Source organism: Chlorocebus sabaeus, chromosome 29 (assembly GCF_047675955.1).
Source record: "Chlorocebus sabaeus isolate Y175 chromosome 29, mChlSab1.0.hap1, whole genome shotgun sequence".
Classification (NCBI taxonomy): domain Eukaryota; kingdom Metazoa; phylum Chordata; class Mammalia; order Primates; family Cercopithecidae; genus Chlorocebus; species Chlorocebus sabaeus.
Window position 1 is genome coordinate 22488415 of NC_132932.1, and position 20021 is coordinate 22508435.

The 20021-nt window shown below is 43.2% G+C and overlaps 1 protein-coding gene across 1 annotated transcript in view; it reads right to left on the minus strand.

Annotated features, from left to right (window-relative positions):
• The window catches only part of BTBD1 (BTB domain containing 1), a 57082-nt gene extending 41074 nt beyond the window's left edge, over positions 1–16008 (minus strand). Inside the window, exons 1-2 of the mRNA XM_007990227.3 lie at positions 15465–16008; positions 539–695 (exon numbers count right to left, since the gene is read on the minus strand). Coding sequence (XP_007988418.1) covers positions 539–695; positions 15465–15862 — 555 coding nt within the window. The 5' untranslated portion in view covers positions 15863–16008. The remainder of the gene's footprint in view (positions 1–538; positions 696–15464) is intronic.
• Positions 16009–20021: the final 4013 nt, after the last annotated feature.

Sequence of the window (20021 nt, forward strand, 5' to 3'; positions counted from 1 at the left end):
ACCTTGAATCACAACACCCCACTTTTTTATATATATATATATATGGCTTCAGCTTCTTCACCTATATGATCCAGCACCGTATTAACTCTAATATGCTTTTTTTGGAGATGGAGTCTCGCTCTGTCTCCCAGGATGTCCACCCCGCCACCCTGATTCAAGCAATTCTTCTGCCTCAGCCTCTTGAATAGCTGGGATTACAAGCCCGTGTCACCATGCCAGGATAATTTTTGTATTTTTAGTACAGATGGGGTCATGCTGGCCAGGCTGGTCTTGAACTCCTGACCTCAAGTGATCTACCTGCTTCAGCCTCCCAAAGTCTTGGAATTATAGGCATGAACCACCGTGCATGGCCTCTAACACACTTTTCAATTCTAAAATCTTACGGATCTGATATATTTCCCCAATTTGTATTATAAAAATAATAATATATACTTTAAAATTATAATCTAGAATTCTCCAGGAAATATTAAACACCCATATATAGTTTACTCAAAATTTTAAAACTACAATGATACATACCTTAGCTACATTTACTTACCTGAGTAAGTAACATAAAGGCATTATCTGCCCTAAGATGTTTGGTGAGAAATTCCACACAGTGTGCTTCCAAGGCCGGGACTGCATATTTCTTGGCAGTATAAAGAGTGGTCATAACTGTTTCTGGACCAATTTGAACTTCATCTGAATATAGAAATCTGGAAAGCAATTGGCACATTTGTAGAGATGATCAGTAATGTTTTCGATAAGCAATCCATCAAAGTTAAATTTCTGAGGAATATTTATTTATATTTTTATTATTTTATATTTTCATCTATCCATCCATCTATCCATCCACCCACCCACCCATCCATCCATTGACAGGGTCTTGATCGATTCCAGGCTGCAGTGCATGGCTCACTGCAGCTTCAACCTCTCTGGCTCAAGCCATCCTCCCACCTCAGCTCCCCAAATAGCTGAGACAACAAGTTTGCACCACCACACCTGGCTAATTTTTTATTTTTTGTAGAGACAGGTTTCACCATATTGCCCAGAATGGTCTTAAACTCGTGGGCTCAAGCCATCCTCCCACCTCAGCTCCCCAAATAGCTGGGACTACAAGTTTGCACCACCACACCTGGCTAATTTTTTATTTTTTGTAGAGACAGGTTTCACCATATTGCCCAGAATGGTCTTAAACTCCTGGGCTCAAGCCATCCTCCCACCTCAGCCTCCCGAAGTGCTGGGAGAATATTTTAAAACATAATGAGCAAACTGAAAAATAATCTGAAATCAGTATCACAACAGAGAGGCATAAGAATGATATAATGGACTTTGGGGACTCGCGGGGGGAAGGGTGGGAGGGGAGTGAGGGATAAAAGACTACATACTGGGTACAGTGTATACTGCTCAGGTGACAAGTGCACCAAAATTTCAGAAATCACCACTAAAGTGCTTATCCATGTAATAAAAAACCACCTGTTCCTAAAAAACTATTGAAATAAAAATAAAAATAAATCTGCATCAGTCTTTGCAATCTACAGGGCATTTGCACATACATCATCTCATTTTATTCTTACTTAATCCTGAGGATTATTAATATTATTACTTAATCATGAGACAAATCTATGTCTCCAAGCCATCCTCAGAGTTCTTTCTAGTACCCCACTGCTCCTTAGGACAACAGTGGTTCACTTATCTTTCCCTCATCAAAAGATGTTCACTTAAGTAAATCTGCAGGTGGCTAAAATTGCATCTCTAAGTGTTAAAATATTCATTGATTTCTTGATGACAGTGCCTTCTTCTTCTGCGCATCTTTTAACCTTCCATCGTTATCCCAGAATTAGCATAATGACCACAGATTAGAGTACTGTGGCTTGGGAGGAATAAAGCAACTTAATAATACATTAAATGACTCCATCTTGCTATGTACTTTGTAGTATTTAGGTCCAATTTTTCTCTAAAAATATTATCTAGCAGCCCAATGTTGCCTTCCTCCTAGTTCACTGCTTCTAACTGGTAGGTCGAGAGATAAATCAGTTTTATAGAACTGAGAAAAATGGGGGAGGGTGAACATCAGGATAAATAGCTAATGCATGCTGGGCTTAATGCCCAGGTGGCAGGTTGATAGGTTGATAGGTGCAGCAAACCACATTGCCACATGTTTACCTATGTAACAAACCTGCACATCCTGCACGTGTACCCTGGAACTTAAAATAAAATTTAAAAAAAAAAAAACAAAAAACAGACCGAGCACGGTGGCTCACGTCTCTAATCCCAACACTTTGGGAGGCTGAGGCAGGTGGATCACCTGAGGTCAGGAGTTCGAGACCAGCCTGGTCATCAAGGTGAAACCCAGTCTCTACTAAAAATACAAAAATTAGCTAGGCCTGTAATCCCAGCTACTCAGGAGGCTGAGGCAGGAGAATCGCTTGAACCTGGGAGGCACAGGTTGCTGTGAGTCGAGATCGTGCCACTGCATGCTGGCATGGGCAACAGAGCTAGACTCCATCTCAAAAATAAATAAATAAATAATAAAATTAAAAACAAAAAAAAAGAAATGAGAAAAAGCTAAGATTCTCAGTGAAGACCTGGGTGGTTCTTGTTAAACTATACTTGAACTTGCACATATCATCTTTAGGTCTCTTTCTGTGGCTCCTCAGAAACCCTTTGTGCTTACTGCCCAGTTCGCAGCTACACTTAAGATAGCTGAGGCTACTGGAGAAGTACAGCCTTAAGAACCATTATTTCGGCCAGGTGCAGTGGCTCACGCCTGTAATCCCAGCACTTTAGGAGGCCAAGGTGGGCAGATCACGAGGTCAGGAGATCGAAATCATCCTGGCCAACATGTGAAACGCCATCTCTACTAAAAATACAAAAATTAGCCGAATGTGGTGGCGCACACCTGTAATCCCAGCTGCTCAGAAGACTGAGGTAGGAGAATCACTTGAACCTGGGAGGCAGAGATTGTAGTGAGCCGAGATTGCACCACTGCACTCCAGCCTGGCAACAGAGCAAGACTCCTTCTCAAAAAAACAAATAAATAAATAAATAATAAAAAAGAAGAACCATTATTTCTTTTTCTTTTCTTTTCTTTTTTTTTTTTGAGATGGAGTTTTGCTTTTGTTACCCAGGCTGGAGTACAATGGCGTGCTCTCAGCTCCCTGCAACTTCCGTCTCCCAGGTTCAAGTGATTCTCCTACCTCAGCCTCCCGAATAGCTGGAATTATAAGCGCCCGCCAACACACCTGGCTAATTTTTTCTATTTTTAGTAGAGATGAGGTTTCACTATGTTGGACAGGCTGGTCTTGAACTCCTGACCTCAGGTGATCCACCTGCCTTGGCCTCCTAAAGTAGTAGGATTATAGGTATGAGCCACCGTGCCTGGCCTTTTTTTTTTTTTTTTTTTTGAGAGAGTCTCATTTTGTCGCCCAGGTTAGAGTACACTGGTGCAATCTCTGCTCACTGCAACCTCCACCTCCCGGGTACAAGAGATTCTCCTGCCTCAGTCTCCCAAGTAGCTGGGATTACAGGAGTGCATCACCATGCCCGGCTAAATTTTGTATTTTTAGTAGAGACAGGGTTTCACCATGTTGGCTAGGCTGGTCTCGAACTCCTGACCTCAGGACCACCGTGGCCTCCCAAAGTGCTGGGATGATAGGCGTGAGCCATCGCGCCCGGCAAGAACCATTATTTCATTTCAGTGATAAAGACATAAGAACACTTTAGAAAAAAAATTTTTTTAAGATTATTTACCTGGAAGATTCAGACCCAAGTAGCCTTAGATATGAGCTCCCAGAACACTTACTATACTTGTATTTCCAGGACCCAAGTTGTAAAATACGGGTTTAAGAAAACCCATTATCAGCTGGGTGCAGTGGCTCACGCCTGTAATCCCAGCACTTTGGGAGGCTGAGGTGGGTGGATCACTAGGTCAGGAGATTGAGGCCATCCTGGCTAACAGGGTAAAACCCTGTCTCTACTAAAAATGAAAAAAAAAAAAAAAATTAGACGGGCATGGTGGCAGGCGCCTGTAGTCCCAGCTACTCAGGAGGCTGAGGCAGGAGAATGGCGAGAACCTGGGAGGTGGAGCTTTCAGTGAGCCAAGATCGAGCTACTGCACTCCAGCCTGGGTGACAGAGAGAGACGACTCCATCTCAAAAAAAAAAAAAAAAAAAAAACCAGAAAACCCATTATCTTCTTTCAGAATATTCTTATTACACTGAGGTGAGTGAGGAAAGTTAAGTTCTATTTCATGTCCCTACCCTCTACCTTTCAATTTCCTCATTTTATTCCTATGGCCATAATCACCATGCACAATGAAATGCTAGCCTGTTACATCCCCCTCACTCCCTACCTTAACCAAATCCTGGCACTTCTCTGATAAGTTACCTTTACAACTATCTCAAGTGGAGATATAATCCTGTATCTCAGGTTCAAAGGCAAGGGTGCTGTTTTTCAGAATCACATTGTTCTTACATACTTTTTTCCCCTGAACACTCCTTTTAGAGACTCCTCAGTCAACTGTATCACCCTCATAACGTTCACTTGACATTATGTAGCATACTCTGTGATGAATACAGAGAATTAAAAACTAAGTAAGGCATAGTCCCTCCTGGCCAAAGGGAGGGGAATGAATAAACCAGAGAGAAAGCTACCATTTGTTGAGTGTCTGCCATATGACAAATGCCAATTCATTTAATCCTCTCACATAGAAGGAAGGTGCTGTTCCCTAAATTTCAATAAGAAAACCAAGGCTGAGAAAACAGAAGAGCTGTTTACTATCATGCACCATTTCTGGGCTCCTAACTGTTTTCAGTGCCATACAATAAGGCCAAGAGGAAATAGACTGCTTGGGTTTGAGCTTGTTTTGTCACTTGCTAGCCATGCGACTTAAGTTATTATCAACGCCTGCCTCTCTAAAAAGAGAATAACAGCACCTACTGCATAAAGTTGTGAAGATTAACCTAAATTAAAACACAAAGCATTTTGAATAATGCCTGACAAATCGCCTCAGTAAATATTAGCTATTTATCTGCATGTTGTCTCATATTTTTTATCATTATTTCCTTCTGCATTTTGGAAGATTTCCTGGCCATTATCTTCTGGTGCCTTCCTCTTTTTCTCCCCAGCAATCACATTTAAATTTCTAAGAATCCTTGCTTCTTTCTTGATCATTCCTTTTTTCTGCACAGCATCACGTCCTGGTTTTATGAATACAAAAACTTTCTGAAGTCTCCAAGATGACATTAACCAAAGTTTTAAAAGTTCTCCTCAGCCGGGCGCGGTGGCTCAAGCCTGTAATCCCAGCACTTTGGGAGGCCGAGATGGGTGGATCACGAGGTCAGGAGATCCAGACCATCCTGCCTAACCCGGTGAAACCCCGTCTCTACTAAAAAATAAAAAAAACTAGCCGGGCGAGGTGGCGGGCGCCTGTAGTCCCAGCTACTCGGGAGGCTGAGGCAGGAGAATGGCGTAAACCCAGGAGGCAGAGCTTGCAGTGAGCTGAGATCTGGCCACTGCACCCCAGCCTGGGCACAGAGCAAGACTCCGTCTCAAAAAAAAAAAAAAAAAAAGTTCTCCTCTATTTCCTTGAGGATCCGCTGCTGTGTTTCTCTTGGTCTTTGTCATTCACATTCTGCTTTTCCTTATATGTCAAATGATTAACACTGTCTCCAACTTCAGTATTCTAAGCAGCGGGTCTGTTTTCAAGATAAAACAATCTCCAAAACAGAAAGGCTGGCTGGGAGCTCTGTGTATATGGGAGGCTTGCTGACTGGCACTGGCACCTGGCATTAGAGTGGGAAGCCAGCCCGTGCACAGGGACCCCTCAAAGCCATTGGAAGAGGGCTTAACCCTGGGGTCCCAAAGCCATACCAAGCAGTCCCAGTTCTTCTCAGGCATTCTGTTCAATTTATCTCAAAAAACCTGTCCATTGTCATAGGGAGTAAGTCTGCAACAGCTGGTTAAGGGGATGGTTTACACACAGGCTTTAAATTAATTTCCATGTTATAGCACTACCTTCTTATTTCCACCCTCCTTACTTCCAACTCCTAGCCAAGAACTTTGTTGGGGTTCTGCCAGGAAAGGCGCTCCCAGCTCCACTGAGGCTCTGAAAGCTCTGGATTCTGGGCTCCAGATTCATCCACTCTAGTTCATCCATCAACCAGCTTCCAACTTCTTTGTTCCTTTCTACTCTGTTGGCCCTTCCAACTTCTCTTTTTCTCTTCATTGTAATGGACTTACCATTTTAAAAAAATTTCTTAATAATCATTTTAATTGAGAGAGAGAAAATGCTAACAGCATGCTCAATTCCCTTCTTAAACTAGAAACCAAAGAAATTTTTGTTTTAGGCCAGGCACAGTGGCTCATGCCTGTAATCCCAGCTATCTGGGAGGCTGAGGCGGGAGACTCACTTGAATCTGGGAGGCAGAAGTTGCAGTGAGCCGAGATCGCACAACTGCACTCTAGCCTGGCCAACAAAGTGAGACTCAAAAAAAATTAAAAAAAATTTTTTTGGCCGGGCGCGGTGGCTCAGGCCTGTAATCCCAGCACTTTGGGAGGCCGAGACGGGCGGATCACGAGGTCAGGAGATCGAGACCATCCTGGCTAACATGGTGTAAACCCCGTCTCTACTAAAAAATACAAAAAACTAGCCGGGCGAGGTGGCGGGCGCCTGTAGTCCCAGCTCCTCGGGAGGCTGAGGCAGGAGAATGGCGTAAACCCGGGAGGCGGAGCTTGCAGTCAGCTGAGATCCGGTCACTGTGCTCCAGCCTGGGCGGCAGAGCGAGACTCCGTCTCAAAAAAAAAAAAATTTTTTTGTTTTGTTTTGTTTTAAGGACAAAGTAGAAGTCTAGAAGTCCTTACATGCCTGCCTTTATTTATTTTTGTCAGGTAAAAATTACTAGAGTTGTAAAACAGAGGAGGAATGTGAGGCCTTTATCACCATTTGCCCTTCAGTAGATTCACACTTAAGAGCACAAGTGCCACAAACCTAAACACGGTTCTATGAGAATCTATAAATGCAGGCTTTGACTTAGGAAGATGTGGAAAAGGTTTGTAGAGGAATTTCTGCTTGAGATTAGATCTAAAGGGATTAAAAGGACAGGGGGAAGCACATTCCAGGAACGAGAGAATCATGTTTGTAGATTACTTTGTGTGAGATCTCCCATTCAAATTGCTTTTATCAAATTATACTTCGGTAATATACTTTTGGTTTCTATCAAGGAACATTTTTTAAAAACAAGTATGCATCTGAAGACACAGATTGAAGACACTTCATTACAGCAATGCCTTCTGTATGAAGGGATCTCATCAGGATTTTTTTTTTTTTTTTTTTTTTTTTTTTTGAGACGGAGTCTCGCTCTGTCGCCCAGGCTGGAGTGCAGTGGCCGGATCTCAGCTCACTGCAAGCTCCGCCTCCCGGGTTCTCGCCATTCTCCTGCCTCAGCCTCCCGAGTAGCTGGGACTACAGACGCCCACCACCACGCCCGGCCAGTTTTTTGTATTTTTTTTTAGTAGAGACGGGGTTTCACCGAGTTAGCCAGGATGGTTTCGATCTCCTGACCTCGTGATCCGCCCGTCTCGGCCTCCCAAAGTGCTGGGATTACAGGCTTGAGCCACCGCGCCCGGCCAGGATTTTTTTTTTAAACTCATCTAATTATTAGATTTATGCATCTTTAAGCAGTTGCCTTGTTTTTAATCTATAAATAATTATGTCCACCCACGTTTCGCTTTTTGCATTAGCTGCTAAAATAATTAAAACAAAGTTAGCCGGGCCTGGTGGCTCACGCCTGTAATCCCAACACTTTGGGAGGCCAAGGCAGGTGGATCACCTGAGGTCAGGAGTGAAACCCCATCTCTACTAAAAATATTAAAATTAGCCAGCGTGGTGGCGGGTGCCTGTAATCCCAGCTACTCCGGAGGCTGAGGCAGGAGAATCACTTGAACCCAGGGCGGCAGAGGTTGCAATGAGCTGAGATCGAGCCATTGTACTCCAGCCTGGGTGACAGAGCAAGACTCTGTCTCAAAAGCAACAACAGCAAATAATAATAATAATAATAAAAGTTTATAGCTTACTTATAACATACATTTTGTTTGTTTCTGAGACAGGGTCTCATTGTCACTCTGGGTAGAGAGTGGTGGCATGATCATAGCTCACTGTATCCTCAAATTCCTGGGCTCAAGTGAGTCTCCTGCTTCAGCCTCCGGAGTAGTTAACACTACAGGCACATGCCACTATGCTCAGCTAATTTTTTTTTATGTTTTTGTAGAGACGGGTTTTGCTATATTTCCCAGGCTAGTTTCAAACTCCTGGACTCAAGCAATCCTCCCGCCTCGGCCTCCCCAGGTGCTGGGATTACAGGCCTGAGCCACTGTACCCAGCTTGACAGCATACATTTTTCTATTAGCTTCACTCTTGACTCTAGTTTATTTCTTACCCTGTGTTTCTTATAAGACATTTTAAGTTCTTTTGGGTGCACTGCAAATTAAAAATAAATACAGGACAATAAACAATAAGAAAAGGATCTCTGTGTATCTTAGATTTTTAATTTCTTATACACTACTAGGCACATTGTGGGCATGTGTTTAAGTCTCAATAAATACACGTTAATTGACTAGACAATTCAGTATAGGTTTCTATATAATGTCAAAAGGGAAAATATTTTCATTTGTAATAAAAAAAAGTTACTTAAAAATCCAAGAATCCTCTTGGTTCGAATGTATACATTTCTTCTACATTCTATTTAATTATTAGAGTTTCTATAATATTTTTTAAAAACTAAGCCAAGGTTTTTAAAATATAAAGATTAAACATGACATTACCACAATTCTTTGTATTTTAAAGCGACCATTTAAGCTCTCATATATAACCTCTAAGGACGAGAGCACAGAAAAATTATTACATATCCTCAAATTAGTCCTATTTTCCCCCAGAATTAATAGTTTTCCAAAAAACAAACAAAAAACAAAAAACAAAAAAATAAAAACACTTAGGTTACATTTAATCTAATTAAAAATGTAAAGCTGGGCACGGTAGCTCACACCTGTAATCCCAGCAGTTTGGGAGGCCCAGGTAGGCGGATTACCTGGGGTCAAGAGTTTGAGACCAGCCTGGCCAATATGGTAAAACCCCATCTCTACTAAAAATACAAAAATCAGCCGGTGTGGTGGCACACACTTGTAATCCCAGCTATTCAGGAGGCTGAGCCAAGAGAATCACTTGAACCCAGCAGGGGGAGGTTGGGTGAGCCAAGATCACACCACTGTACTCCAGCCTGGGCAACAGAGACTATCTCAAAAAATAAAATAAAACAAATTGTAAAAGCCTAAGGTGAAAACTTGATTTTATATAAGAATGATCAAAAGATCATGTATAAGAAACTTTGTATCACTACTTATCTGTTCATTTTACTCAAAAACATTTATTGAGGAATTATATAGCAGGCACTGTAAAAGTCCTAGAGATAAAAATATGGGTAAGATAGCTTTGCCCATAAAAAGCTTACCCAGTCAGTCATGCATTACTTAATGATGGGGATACATTCTAAGAAAGGCATTGTTCAACAATTTCATCATCATGCAAACATCATAGAGTGTACTCACATAAACCTCAATGGTATAGCCTACTACGCACCTAAGCTATGTTGTATAGCCTATTGCTTCCGGGCTACAAAGCAGTACAGCATGTTACTTGTTACTGTACTGAATACTGTAGGCAACTTTAAAACAATGGTGAGTATTGTGTATCTAAACACAGAAAACACACAGTAAAAATACGGTATTATAATCTTACGGGTCCACCATCTTATTTGCAGTCCATTGTTGACCAAATTGCCGTTATATGGCATACAACTATAGTCTGGTACTGAAATGATTAAAAAGTAATGTCCTAATAACAGAAGTATATACTAGGCACTCATATCTAATAACTAATCTCTAATTATGGCCCTAAGAAATCATGCTTTCTCGTGTTCATGCCCTTACATAGATTTGTCCCATGATGAATCTGGGTTGGCCCTGTGTGAGCCCCTTGAATCAACAGATTGTGGCAGTGTGACATTGCACCAGTCAGAGACCTACACCTCAAGGATGCCTGGCAGCTCCTGCTTTTGTGTTCTTGGGAGTCATGAGCCATGACATCAAGCTACCCTGCTGGAGAGACCAGCTGAAGAAGCCTCTTGAAGAGGACCTGAGACTTAAGGCTCAGCCATCCCAGACTCTGAGTCAAACCTCCAGATGAGTTCAACCCCACCTGCTATCTGACTACAGCTACATAAATGACAAACCACCCAGGTGATTCCAGTCAACCCACACACAACTGTAAAAGATAATAAAACAGTTGTTTAAGTCACTAGGTATTCCAGTGATTTGTTCTAGAGCAACAGATAACCAAAACATGCTGTGAGAGATTAGATGAGCCAGTGTGCAATTATGCCTATGGGTGGAATTTTTATAGAGGAGGTAAAGCCTGAAGGTTATCTGAAGAGTAGTAATTAAGTGTGAAGCCCTGGCAGAAAGACTGAGAAGTACAAAGGTAAGGAGGCCTTAGAAGGCAGGCACTAAAACAAGAAAAAGGCCATCAGTAATTAGGGTTGAAACACTGAGTGGACAGAGAGGAAGAAAGAGATCAAATCACAAAGGTTTCATGTATTGCTAAAGTGTTTAAACTTCATCCTGTAGGTAAAAAGAAGTCATTAAAAGATTCAGGGGAATCATATGACAATCTATCAATATCGGAGAGATCACTGTTAACAGGGTGAAAGGAGACAGTTAAATCTAAAGGCAGTAGTTTGGTTGAAGCAATGCAGAAAAAAATGGAGAGGCAGGTAGAATTTTCAGGAATGGTCTAAAATGGACAAAAACTGTGTAGAACGGAGTGAAACGAAACTACAATTTGGAAGTAAGCCCATTAAGTCACTTCCTAGCTGACCCACAGAATCATAAGCAAGACTAAATTATTGCTTTTAGGGGGTTGCTTTATTTATAGCATTAATATGGCAAAAGCTATTGCAGGGGGATAAGAAGTATGCCTGTCTCAAAGGATGTTTCTCAAATTTAAGTGAGATCACAAAGGGGCTTAGGAACAATCTATGGCACACAGTAAGTACTCATTAAATGTCATATTTTTATTAATAACATGTCCATTTGCATGGGTATAAAACATTACTTCGTGATGGTCCACTTGGAAATGACGGTCTGAAGCTAAGTAGAGCTTTGGAGACACAGGATGGGGAGTCAGTGCGTAAAGCTCTCTCTTTGGTTGATGGGAGAAAGGATGAGAGCTGAGGACAGAATACTGAAGAACACTTACTCCGCGCCCCTTCCATCACGTCATTCTCTGTTCCCCTTTGCAACAAAACTCCTAATTGTTTATACTAGCTGTCTCCAGCTCCTCACTTCCCATTTTCTTCCTAACCTACTCTAATCAGCTGAAATCACTCTTGGCAGGGTTATCAACAGCTTCCATCTTGCCAAGACTAAAAATCAACTCAAAGTCTTCATTCTACTTGACTCTCAACAGCATTTAGCATAACTGACCACTTTCCACTTTCCGTAGTTGACATTTCCCACTTCTTTCTTGAAACGTTTTCTTTGACTTGACTTTCAGAATACCATGCTCCTTGTTTTCTCTTCTAATTCCAATGACAGCTGCCTCTCAGTTTCATTTTATGCTTTTTCTCTGTTACATCTCTACATATTCAAAGATTCCAGAGCTCATCCTTGTACCTTTGTGATCTCACTTGATCTCCCGATTTAGATACCATTCACTCTTAACTTTCAAATTTATGTTCAGCAAGCTCTTCCCCAACCTCCAAATTCATATTTCTATCTAATCTATGACCCTACTTGGATGTCTTGGAAGTCTTCTTGGTTGTACCTTCAAAAGTATATCCAGAATTTGACCATGTCTCATCATGTCCTTTGCTACCTCTCTAGTACAAGGTACAACTCACCATCGCCTCTTGCCTAGACTACTGTAAAAGCCTCTTCATCTATCACCTTGCTGCCTATTTTACTCCAACCACTGCCAGAAAGAGTTTGTTTTTTTAAAATGTAAATCAGATCACAGCCTCCTGCCACCACCTCTACCTTCCCAACCCCGTTCAACACTCTCCAAAGGCTTTCCATGAAATGGCAGCTGAAAAAGTCTTCGCTCAGTCTCTAAAGCCCTGCACCATCCTGTCTGGCCTATCTTTTTGACCTCATTTTCTACCACTTCCCTCTACTGTGCTCAAGGTACATTGGTTCACTCTTGTGTTCCTCCAATAGGAGATCCTTAGTGCCTAAAACAAGCAATGCTTTTCCTTGCTGAGAATGTTCCTTCTCTCGTAACTTGATTATTTTTCTTCAAAACATTCATCAGTACTTAACATTGTATCTTTAGTTTTCCCTTACTAGATTATGTGCTTCATGAGGGCAAGGACTTTTTCTTGTTTACTGCTGTATCCCAAACACCTACAACAGCCACTCCCTGTTTCACAAGCACCCAAAAAGAGAGGCATATAATATTTGTCAAATAAACAACTGAAGAACATCATTTAAAGGTCAGGCAGTTCAAAGTGCGCAGTTTCTGTAAGGCTTCAAACTTAAGTTCATAAGCCTGTAAGTAATGTTAAATAATTCAAGTATGCCCAAACTAACCTACTCTTCCAACTTAACAAGTACTATCAGGCATCTTTTTGTCACCTATTAGCTAACTACAACATCTATGTTACACAGCCAGCCAACACTAAATTTAGATATCAGTCCAGATATATCAATTTCAAAAAGAATAATGACCAGAACCTGAAGGATAAATACAATGCCATGAAAATAAAACACACTGAAAATGTAAAAATGAAAAAAAAAATTAAAAATGTAAAAAAGTTTTAAAATGTAAAAAAAACAAAAAACAAATTGCACTGTCCCACATTTCAAACACTCTAAAATTAACTTATTTTCTATTGATGGGAAAGGACTAATTAGCAGCTTCAGTGAAAATACAAAAATATGCATTTTTTCCTCTACATTCTTATACTAGTAAAGTCAATATTTTTTCAAAATAAAAAATTGCCCCAAAATAGCTTTAGATTTGTGATTCTCAAATTTAGTTTGTGTAAGTATCACTTAGGGAGAGTGTTAAAAATGCTACCAAGGTCTCGCCTCCAAATATTAAGGTATATAATGAGGACGGGATCTACACATTTCATAAGCACCCCAGAAGATTATAATGCAGATGGCCCACAGATCATTTTGAAAACTACTTCTAGTCTAGAAAATCCAAATGAACTATACCCAATCCTCCTGGTGAACTTTAAAATGACCTGGATTTTAGCTTTTGAGGTTCCCCCCCCCTTTATAAATGTAATTGAACTAAATTACAGAAAATATCAGCAACAAAGAGAAAAGAAGAAAAAAAGGTACTTTCATCTTATTACTTCAGGTGCCTTTGCTTAGCATTTTGGTATGTTTCCTTTTATCCTTGTCTCTAGGTATATGTTTGTCCATTTCTTTTCACGTTGTAATCATGGTGCAGTATCAAGTGCTATCCATCATATTTAGTGACCGCATTATATTTCATCAAGTGAACCTATCACTGTTTAACCATTCCCTACAGCTGACTACTTCCTCACTACTATAAATAAAGTTGTAAATATTTTTGTACGCAACTTTTTTTCAGTACTTGAATGCTTCTTACATGTGGAAAGAAAATCTATAGCACCAAACTGTTTTCCAAAAGGGTTTTTACCACTATCTTTGTCAGATAACGCTGTTCAGATGTTACCTTTAAATTTTTTGGTGGGATTAATGGAAGGAAAAAATACCACTGTCTTTTATTTATTTATTTATTTATTTATTTATTTATTTTTTGAGACGGAGTCTCGCTCTGTTGCCCAAACTGGAGTGCAGTGGCCTGATCTCAGCTCACTGCAAGCTCCGCCTTTCGGGTTTAAGCCATTCTCCTGCCTCAGCCTCCCGAGTAGCTGGGACTACAGGCGCCCGCCACCTCGCTCGACTAATTTTTTGTATTTTTTAGTAGAGACGGGGTTTCACCGGGTTAGCCAGGATGGTCTCGATCTCCTGACCTTGTGATCCGCCCCTCTCGGCCTCCCAAAGTGGTGGGATTACAGGCTTGAGCCACCGCGCCCGGCCAAAATACCACTGTCTTTTAATTTGCACTTCCTAATTACCAGCCAGGTAAAACATTCGTTAATTAGTTGTATTTTTTCTTTCTCTAAGTTATCTATCCTGTTCCTTACCCATTTGTTAATGGAATCTTAGTATTTGTTTCTAGTTGTGTGAACTTTACATTCATTTCCTTGTTTGATTCTGATTCAGTGTGAACCTTTGTATCTAATTCTGTCCCACTGACCTGCCTGTTTTTGCTTCAGTACTACCCAAGACTCTGCCACTTTAATAACACGTTCTACTCAGTCAGCTATTTAAAACCACCTTGGTATAATGAAACAGACATGGTCTTCAGTGTGAGTTAGCTGTTTGTTACCTTGGGCAAGATACTTGACTCTTCTCGGCCTCAGTCCCATTTGTAAAATTGGGGTAAACAATTCTTATGCCTCCTTAACAGGATGGCTGTGATTAAAAGCTAATAATGCCAAACAATCACATCTTTCCATTACATGTCAATCTACTATCCTCAAATAACCAACAAACAAATTCTAACATCAAGGGAGGGATGCATTTATAAGCAAATGTGACCTTGTGTGTAGAAACAGAAAACAGGTACAGCCTCACTTATCTGTTTTGGTATTTACTTTCCTGGGTCTTGACAACTAATACGTTAATGAAAAACAAAACAGTGGCCAGGCCCGGTGGTTTCACGCCTTAATTCCAGCACTTTGGGAGGCCGAGTGGGCGGATCGCTTGACCCCAGGAGACCAGCCTGGGCAACATAGTGAAACCGTCTCTCTACCAAAAAAAAAAAAAAAAAAAATTAGCCGGGCTTGGTGGCGCGTGCCTGTAGTCCCAACTACTCGGGAGGCTGAGGTCGGAGGATCACAGCCCGGAGAGGTCGAAGCTGCAGCGAGCCATGATCGCGCTACAGCACTCCAGCCTGGGCCGCTTTCAAAAAACGCGGAGGGAAGGGGGGTGACAATAACCCCAAAACATCAGTCCTGCAAGATTTTTCAACTACTCTCTTCCCCCAGACAAAAACATAAAACATCGCAAATGAGCAATCGGGACAACCTGATCTGTCCCTCTATCCTTGCCACCTGTCTAATTCTGAAGCCTGAGCGACAATCCACAATTGGAATGCGAAGCGCCTTTCAACGGTAAAACGTACGCTTGCTGGATGAAGACATGAAGTTTAGTTGGCGACTGAGCCGTCCCGGCTCACAGATTTCGATTTCGACCCTCCGGAGCATCAACGGCTCCAAAGGAAACTGAGGCCCCGGGCGGGTCAGAGGAGCCCAGCCCAAGGTCATCCGGGAGTCGAGGCGGGCCGGGCCCCGGGGACCCCCAGCCCGGCCCGCGCCGCCGCTCACCTCAGCAGCGCCAGGAAGGCGGCGGGCTCCACGTCCGGCAGCTCGATCTCGGCCGACGTGGTGGCCATGCCGCCGTTGAACATGGCGTCGAAGACAGCGCTGCCGGCTGCCAGCACGAAGCGGTGGGCGGGGATGCGCTGCGGGCCCCCGGCGGCGGCGGTGCTGCGGCCCTTTCCCAGTACGAAGCGCACATCGCTTAGCAGCTCCGAGTTGAAGAGGAAAGCAAACCGCTCCTTCAGCGACGCCTTGGTCGCCTGCCAGTTGTAAAGAGGTTCCCGCTGCAAAGGGAGCAGGGGCCCCAGAGAGGACGGTGAAGGCGGCGGCGGCCCCACGGGGCCCGGCTCCGCCTCAGCCCCAGACGCCTGCTCCCCAGCTGCGGCAGGCCCGAGCGAGGCCATCCTCCAGTTGCGCGGTTGCCCAGGCTAGGAACAGAACTCCACGGCCATCGCCGAGGCCGCCTCCGGAGGCCAGCACCGCCTCCCTGCCTTCCGGGAAAGGCGCTTCCGGGGGCCTCGCGCCTCCGCAGGCCCCTCCCTGACCGCGCGCGCCCCCGCACGCCGGGGTTGCCGCTGTGCGCGGCAGCGGGAGGTGTGACAGGACTGACTCGAGGAAGCCCAAGGGCAGGGGGGTGGGGAGCCCAGCGCTCTCGGAGGTGGAGCTTCTGCAGGCTGGGTGCTGCCGGGCCTGCGGGCACCCACCCCCTGGCTCAATCCTCTGGGTATTCTGACTCAGTAGGTCTGGGGTAGAGCCTGAGAATTTGTAATTTTAAGATGCATAGCGGATCTGCAGGCGGCTCGCACTCCTGCCTGGGGATGAGGGGCCGTGAAACCCGTGGAAATTCTGGGAGCAGAGGTGGAAGGCTTAGAACCCCAGTGACCTCTCCCCCCAGGTCCGCAGGTCCCTTTCCCTTCTAATTGCCCCTTTGGTTCAGTGCTCTAGGCTTAAGAGACATTTCCTTTTACTGTTTCCATCCCTGTATTTGAAACCCCTAGTACTTACCCACCTTCCCTTCTAGCGCTTGTTTTCAGTCCTTGCACTGAACAAACCACTGCTTAAGCTTGAAATTTAAAAAATTAAAAATTAAAAAACACACACACAATGGAAAAGGCTGTATTATCCCTTCCCAGGCAGTATTTACAATGCGGATCATCATGATTGGGGGACAGAGGCCTTCCTTCTCCCCCCTTCAGTGAGGCAGGCCCTGAGTTAAGTCAGCTGTTAAAGGCAGAACATAGAAAACCCAAGAAATAGTTCTTGACCAGGCACGTATAGTTGGAAACACCTATTCTTTGCAGGAAGAGCCTTGCAGATTACAAATGCCTCAACTAAATAGTAAACTCCAAACCTGGGTTTCTCCTGTAAAATCACTCCACTTGTGAAACCACCAGAGGGGACTTCCAGCTGTTAGGCATTTAGAATGGTAACTTCTTTGGGAGAGGAACGTGCTAGGGAAGAGACTTAAAGCAGTAGGGACTGAAATAATGGATGCAACAACCCCTTCCCCAATGCCAGCCGGCAATTCCTCAAGACAAGGGGACATCATGCTACTAATGATACCATTATCACATAAAACATCGTGATAACAAAATTAACCATATCATCAAATCATCTATATATAATTATTTTTTGAGACGGAGGCTCGCTCTGTTGCTAAGGCTGGAGTGCAGTGGCACGAAGTCCGCCTCCCGGGCTCAAGCGATTCTCCTCCTCAACCTCCCGAGTAGCTGGGATTACAGGTGCCTGCTACCACATCCAGCTAATTATTTGTATTTTTAGTAGAGATAGGGTTTCACCATATTGGCCAGGCTGCTCTCGAACTCCTGACCTCGTGATCTGCCTGCCTCGGCCTCCCAAAGTGCTGGGATTACAGGCGTGAGCCACCACGCCCAGTCCTATATATAATATTTAATGTATGGTTAATATTTAAGTTTCCCCACTTTTTTTTTTTTTTTTTTTTTTGAGGCAGTCTTGCTCTGTTACCCAGGCTGTAGTGCAGTGGCGTTATCTCCGCTCACTGCAGGGTCTGCCTCCCGGGTTCATGCCATTCTCCTGCCTCAGCTTCCCAAGTAGCTGGGACTACAGGCGCCCGCCACCAAGCCCTGCTAATTTTTTTTTTTTTTTCCTATTTTTAGTGTGTCCAGAGTTGGTTCCTTCTGGTGAGTTTGTGGTCTCGCTGACTTCAAGAATGGAGCCGAGGACCTTCGCGGTAAGTGTTACAGCTCTTAAAGATGGCATGGACCCAAAGATTTATTGTGAAGAGCAAAAAAACAAAGCTTCCACAGCAGTGAAGCGAACCAAAGCTCTTTGCAGCTGCTGCCTGGGGTGGTGGGTGGTGGGGTGAGGGGAGCGAGGCGGGTTCGGTGGCCAGCGTTTATTTCCTTATTTGTCCCCACCCATGTCCTGCTGATTGGTCCATTTTACAGAGTGCCGACTGCTCTATTTTACAGAGTGTTGATTGGTCCATTTTACAGAATGCTGACTGGTCCATTTTACAGAGTGCTGATTGGTCCATTTTACAGAATGCTGATTGGTCCATTTTACAAACTTTGAGCTACCCACAGAGTGCTGATTGGTGTATTTTTACAGAGCACTGATTGGCAGGCACATTTTACAAACCTCTTGTAAGACACAAAAGTTCTTCAAGTCCTCATCCAACCCAGAAGTCCAGTTGGCCTCACCTGTCATTAGTAGAGACGGGGTTTCACCATGTTAGCCAGGATGGTCTCCGTCTCCTGACCTTATGATCTGCCCACCTCAGCCTCCCCAAAGTGCTGGGATTACAGGCATGAGCCACCTAGCCCTACCAAAAGTATCTTTCATAAGTGACTTTTTTTCCAATCCAGGATCAAATCAATGTTCACATATTATTGACTGTGTTGACTTTTTTGAAAGTCCGGGGAATTGTGGAATATAATGCTCCACAATCTGGATTTGCCTGGTGGATTCTATATGATTCATGGTTAGATTCTACGTTAAACATTTTAGGCAAGAATATGCTGGTGATGTTAAATACTTCATTGCCTCACTTCAGAAAGCGTATGCTGTCCCACTGTGGGTGATGCTAAGCTTGATGACCTGGTGAGACTGTGACTGTCAGATCTCTCCATTGTGAGGGTGCATGATTCTTATGTAATAAGTAATCCATGAGGGTGAAACTCTGACACTGTTTGCAACTGTTTCCCCAAAAAGCTTTCACCTACTGATTTCAGCATCCACTGATGATTCAGAAAATTAATTCACTTACTACTTTTAAGTGTCATCCCAGGTATTCTAATGCAGGCCATCCATAGATCACACTCTACAGTATACTATACTAGCTAGTTTAAAAGGAAACCAGATTTAAAAACATAGAATTGGACATAAGAAAGGATATATAAACACAATTATGGAGTTAAAAAATATGAGTAATTCTATTAGTGGCTTTGAAAATATCAAAGAAATGTATTCGTCTAGAAAACCTGGACAATTCAAAACCTGGACACAGGGCAGGCATTAAAACTTTCAAAATAATAACCTTCAGGGAAAGTCTTCCCTGAGGTTCCAGATGAGCTAGTTAAACATGTTATTATTGTTTTAAAATAAATATTTAAAATAATACGTTTGTTGTAGAAGTAAGTAGACTTCCAGTTTCAGCCATAATGTACCAACTTGTCTAACCCACCAAAAACAGCTATACAAGCTGGAATGTGTGTGTGTGTGTATAAACAACTGTTTGAAGGCATTGTTAAAGAAAAAAGTTATTCTGGGCTGTCACGGTGGCTCATGCCTGTAATCCCAGCAGTTTGGAAGGACAAGGCAGGCAGATCACCTGAGGTCAGGGTTTGAGACCAGCCTGGCTAACATGGTGAAACCCCATCTCTACTAAAAATCCAAAAATTAACCGAGTGTGGTGATATATGCCTGTTATCCCAGCTACTCGGGAGGCTGAGGCAGGAGAATCGTTTGAACCTGGGAGGCAGAGGTTGCAGGGAGCCAAGATCGCGCCACTGCACTCCAGCCTGAGCAACAGAGCAAGACTCCATCTCAAAAAAAAAAAAAAAGAAAGAAAGAAAAAAGTTATTCTGACACTAGTTAAAATGGTAAGAAAGCTTTTATTCAAGATGATTGCAGTGGGAGCATTCTAACAGGAGACAGAGATCAGGCACAGTTCTGAAAACAATATCAACAGCTGGGCATTTATAGCCAATGCACAAAGTGAAGGGGGGTCAATGGGTGGAAAATTACTAAGATGATGCATTAAGGGTGGGGAGATTCTTGCTAAGACTGGGTTGGGCAGGCCAAAGACAGGATATGGGCCAAGGTAGAGGCCTAGTTGAGAAAAAAGTCCTAAGGAGCCTTACTAAAAAGTTCGGTCAAGGGAGAGTTTTTGTTGATATTAAAGAATAACAGGGCCGGGCGCGGGGGCTCAAGCCTGTAATCCCAGCACTTTGGGAGGCCAAGACGGGCGGACCACGAGGTCAGAAGATCGAGACCATCCTGGCTAACCCGGTGAAACCCCGTCTCTACTAAAAAATACAAAAAACTAGCCGGGCGAGGTGGCGGGCGCCTATAGTCCCA